The following is a 4,175-nucleotide window of genomic DNA, read 5'->3' as shown; positions in this document are numbered from 1 at the left end:
GTTTTTTTTACTAGGACAATGTCCGTGCGTTGCGACGGGGTATAAATATTTTAATATTTAACTTATGATTACATGCCTATATTAATGTGATTGTGTAAAATTTCAAATCGCACTCGTGATTTATCTTATAGTTTGATGAGAAGATTGGCAAATAAATTAAAATAAAATTGGTTAGGGGGTAGATTAAGGTGATTGATTATCACATGCAGGGAATGTTGGACGAAGAGATGAAGAGAAAAAAAGTAAAACATGAAAACTTATATATTTTCTTAAAGTACTATAGAGACAAATGTCTACCATCAACCCATGTAGGGTCAGCTTTCCGCGCAGGGCAGTCAACCAAAGTTGTTTACCCATCGGGTGTTCAAGCAATTCTAATAGTTCCCATATGATTAAAAACACAATTGTTTACAAGAGGTTGAGGCAAAAATAGCTCTTCAATAGCTCCCTTATTTTTTTTTAGGGATCCTTCCTCTATAATTGCCGATAACTTTCCTTATGTTTACGGAAAGATGATCTTTATGTATAATTTTGACAGCCTGAAACGGCTTTGAACCTTCATGCCCGAACACCCTCACGCCATGGCGCCACGCCACCTCGCCGGCCACCATCATCATCGCTGCCACGCCACCTTATCGGCCACCATCACATGTGTCACTGACTTGCGGGCCATGGGCCATTAGCTAGGCTTGTTTAATGAAAAATTATAAGAAAAAATATCTTAGTGAAAGATGTTTACAGGAATTAAAAAAAAGTTGTCTTCCGACAAGTTCCTCTAAATTATAGAGACATCCTGTAAAACGACTTTTACAGAAAGTTTTTTAGGTGGGCTATTGAAGTTGCTCTTATTGGGTCTAGAAGATCACAACCGTTAGATTTTCTTTTCTCAAGTTTTAGGTCAGTTAGTAGTAGGGGGGAACTTGGCTATGACCCAAATCAAAGGCAGACGAGAAGGGATACAATCAGGACAGAGGAAATGTGCGCACATATACCTTGTGCCCTCAAAAAAAAAACAGAATGGGCAAAAAACCGACAGTTACCCAAATGAAAATCAACTAGCTTTTCAAAACTTTTATTTTTTAGAGAAGGCCCAGGCCAATTACATTACTGACTAGCATTACATTCCTCCTGGAGGAGGCGCCTGAGCCGAAGTTGGGACATCAGCAACGGTAACACTGTCCTCAAATCTCCTAGCGTAAGCAGCTAGTTCATGGGCCATTCTGTTACACACCCTCTTGGCTGCAGTGATGGAACCTCCCTAAAACTCTCCATTAGAACTAGCTTTTTAATACTTAGCATCCAAATTTTTTTTTAAATCTATTTATGTCAAGGGAACAATTATAATAAAGAGAGCAGCCAATGTGGGAAAAAACACTCACAACCGGCAACACCACCTAAAACTCCAACTGCGGTGTAGCTTACCACGATTTTATATTCGAAGCCAAGCTTATTGGGCAACCGGCTGGCATCCTGCGGAAGCTCTCTGGCAGTCGACAAGGAGGGAGGTGTTTGACAAGCTTTTTAGTAGAACTAGTTCCAAGACAGGGAGGAGACTTAGAGGACTTGTTCCATCGCCATATCTACCATACCGGAGTAGTTCGCTATGACACACTTCAACTATTCAGAAGAAAAACTTCCTATGGCTTATCCACAAAAATACATAATAACATCATTGAGCACCAAATCTTAAGATACATGAAGCAATGCCAGTTGGAACATAGTAATACATCATTGTACACATCAAAAATTCTGTTCTGCAGATATTGGGAGTAACTTGTCCAAAAGGAAAAGGAAACAAGAATCCATGTCTTGGTGTCTGGCTTGTACTTCTGAATACACCAATCTAAGATAAATCATTCAGAATGTTGTTTGGGACAAGGCTACACTTTCATCAATGACTTTAGTTGCGAGGCCTGCTACCTGAGCCATTGTCGTATCTAGAGTAATATGTGGAGCTAGAGCGAGAGAAACCTTTCGATCCTTCAAAACCATAACGATCATCCCCGGACCTTGGGTGCAACATGGGAGGCCACACATGACCAGGAGCAGAACCGCTAGGTGGCCTCAAGTGTAATGAACCTGCAATAACATAGTCAGTCTCACGCCATTCGCTAAACATCCAATGTTGCTAGTCAGGAGAAATACCATTGTTGTTTCCATGACCAGTTGAGGGACTCAAATATCCTGGTGCAAAATTGGGTGGACGATGGGAAATGAAACCTTGGTCTCTTGCGCAAGGAGCATGCGAGTGAAAGACGCCTTGACATTCTGGGGCATGAGGAGGATGTCGAGGATGTAACCCTTGACCTGGTAGTCCAGGAGGAGGATGCCGAGCATGAAAGTCATGACTTAGTAGTCCAGGAGGAGGACATGAAGGATATGCGCCTTGCTCTGCTAGTACCAGAGGAGGAGGCCGAAAATATATGCCATCATCTACTGGAACATGAAGAGGGTGAACAGGGTATGATCGTTGATCTGAAAGAAGAGAAGGATGATGTGCATGATCAGCAACTACCAGAGGAGGACAGTGAGAGAATAAGACTTCCATGTATGTGGGCTAATAGATAATACAAGCTTACCATATATCACTTGTTGTGCTTCCACATGAGTGCCCCCAATTTCTTGTATTTTGTCAATGCTTATCTCTCCCTTGCTTGTGTTTACCGGTGATATTCGGTCCCGTACAACAAAACCGATTAACGAGTCTTGGTTTGTATCGACTGTTGACGCGCCTTCCCAGAAACCATATTTTTGAAGGACTGTTATTATCTCCTTCTGTCCGGGACATACATAAATACATGTATCATCTTCTATTGTTGCTAAACCAATTCTTTTGTTCACTTTTAATTTGTCTGCAACCTGCATCAGTGTCATAAATACCTTAAACATAATATTCTGAATGTCCATACCTTACAAAGACTGGAAATGGAAAATCAAGTGTCAACGTTACCTCCTTCGTTCCCTTTAAGCCATCTTTCAAAGACCCAGCATTCAAGCACAGGGAAATTACCTAATAGAATATTGATTGCAAGTAAATATTAGTTCAGGTTTATTTCTGTGATGTTTCATCAACTAGTAAAACTTATGATGAAAGAAAACTCACGCTACAAAACACATACTCCCTCCGTTCCAAAATATAAAGTCTTCTTAGAGATTCCAACATGGACTACATACAGAGCAAAATGAGCGAATCTACACTCTAAAATACGTCTATATACATTTGTATGTAGTCCATATTAAAATCTCTAAATAGTCTTATATTTAGTAACGGAGGGAGTAATTATCTAGGTATGTCACATACAATTTCAAACTCATTTCAGCACAATAGTAAATAATCCTATAGGGGGAGAGTGTCAAATCATAAGAACAAGGATGAATCATCTATAATGTAAGAAAATAATCTTACCATTATCGACCGGTTTTGAGAGTGACGAAGATCCTTGAGGAATTTTTTAAAATCCCCCCATTTCACTCTTCCTTCAATTTCTATGGTTTTCGGCCAGACAATATCTTGAATTTTTTCCCCACTGCAAAAAGAACACAAGGATATCTTATAACAAGAAACAACATGGTTTGAACATCCACCATTCACAACAACTAAATATTTGTTTCTCAATCTAAGAAACAGGTATATTCCTACTGTATGATTACGGTGGAAACAAATAAATACACTATGCACATCAGATTATCATTAAATCTGAGCAACTCAAGACATGTGTTGTCGTACAAAGACAAATTATATTAGTTCTAACTTGCAGAAAGCAATTAAAGCACCATATATATCAATTTAGTTATGCTTCAGACCTTCACTAAGAAAATGGTACTATTATCATGTAGGCAAAGATATTGATAGCAAGGTACTCCTTCCGTCTCATAATGTAAGATGTTTTTTGGCACTACGCTAGTGTCAAAAAACGTCTTACATTATGGGACGGAGGGAGTAAATGTCTTGCCAAATGAGGTCTTGCATGTAGGCCTAAGTCATGTGGTGTAGAGGCACTTCATCAGAGAATATACATATTCTTCAACAAGCAGAACATCCGAGATTGTATGTCTGCATGGGACCAATTTCAGTCTTTGGCTAAATGTGATGTTGGGAGCGGTGATACTGGTAGGTTTTGGTAGGACACATGGTCTGATCATACTATGCAATCTAAATCCAATCACCCCCCCCC

The 4,175-nt window shown here is 39.6% G+C and overlaps 1 protein-coding gene across 1 annotated transcript in view; it reads right to left on the bottom strand.

Annotated features, from left to right (window-relative positions):
- Positions 1 to 1,889: 1,889 nt before the first annotated feature.
- LOC119368627 overlaps positions 1,890 to 4,175 on the bottom strand; it is an 11,801-nt gene continuing 9,515 nt past the window's right edge. The window contains exons 2-6 of the mRNA XM_037633833.1: positions 3,407 to 3,527; positions 2,951 to 3,010; positions 2,580 to 2,859; positions 2,146 to 2,475; positions 1,890 to 2,079 (exon numbers count right to left, since the gene is read on the bottom strand). Coding sequence (XP_037489730.1) covers positions 1,901 to 2,079; positions 2,146 to 2,475; positions 2,580 to 2,859; positions 2,951 to 3,010; positions 3,407 to 3,527 — 970 coding nt within the window. The 3' untranslated portion in view covers positions 1,890 to 1,900. The remainder of the gene's footprint in view (positions 2,080 to 2,145; positions 2,476 to 2,579; positions 2,860 to 2,950; positions 3,011 to 3,406; positions 3,528 to 4,175) is intronic.

This window comes from Triticum dicoccoides, chromosome 2B, assembly GCF_002162155.2.
Source record: "Triticum dicoccoides isolate Atlit2015 ecotype Zavitan chromosome 2B, WEW_v2.0, whole genome shotgun sequence".
NCBI lineage: Eukaryota > Viridiplantae > Streptophyta > Magnoliopsida > Poales > Poaceae > Triticum > Triticum dicoccoides.
This window is presented reverse-complemented; position numbering and strand designations above follow the sequence as displayed.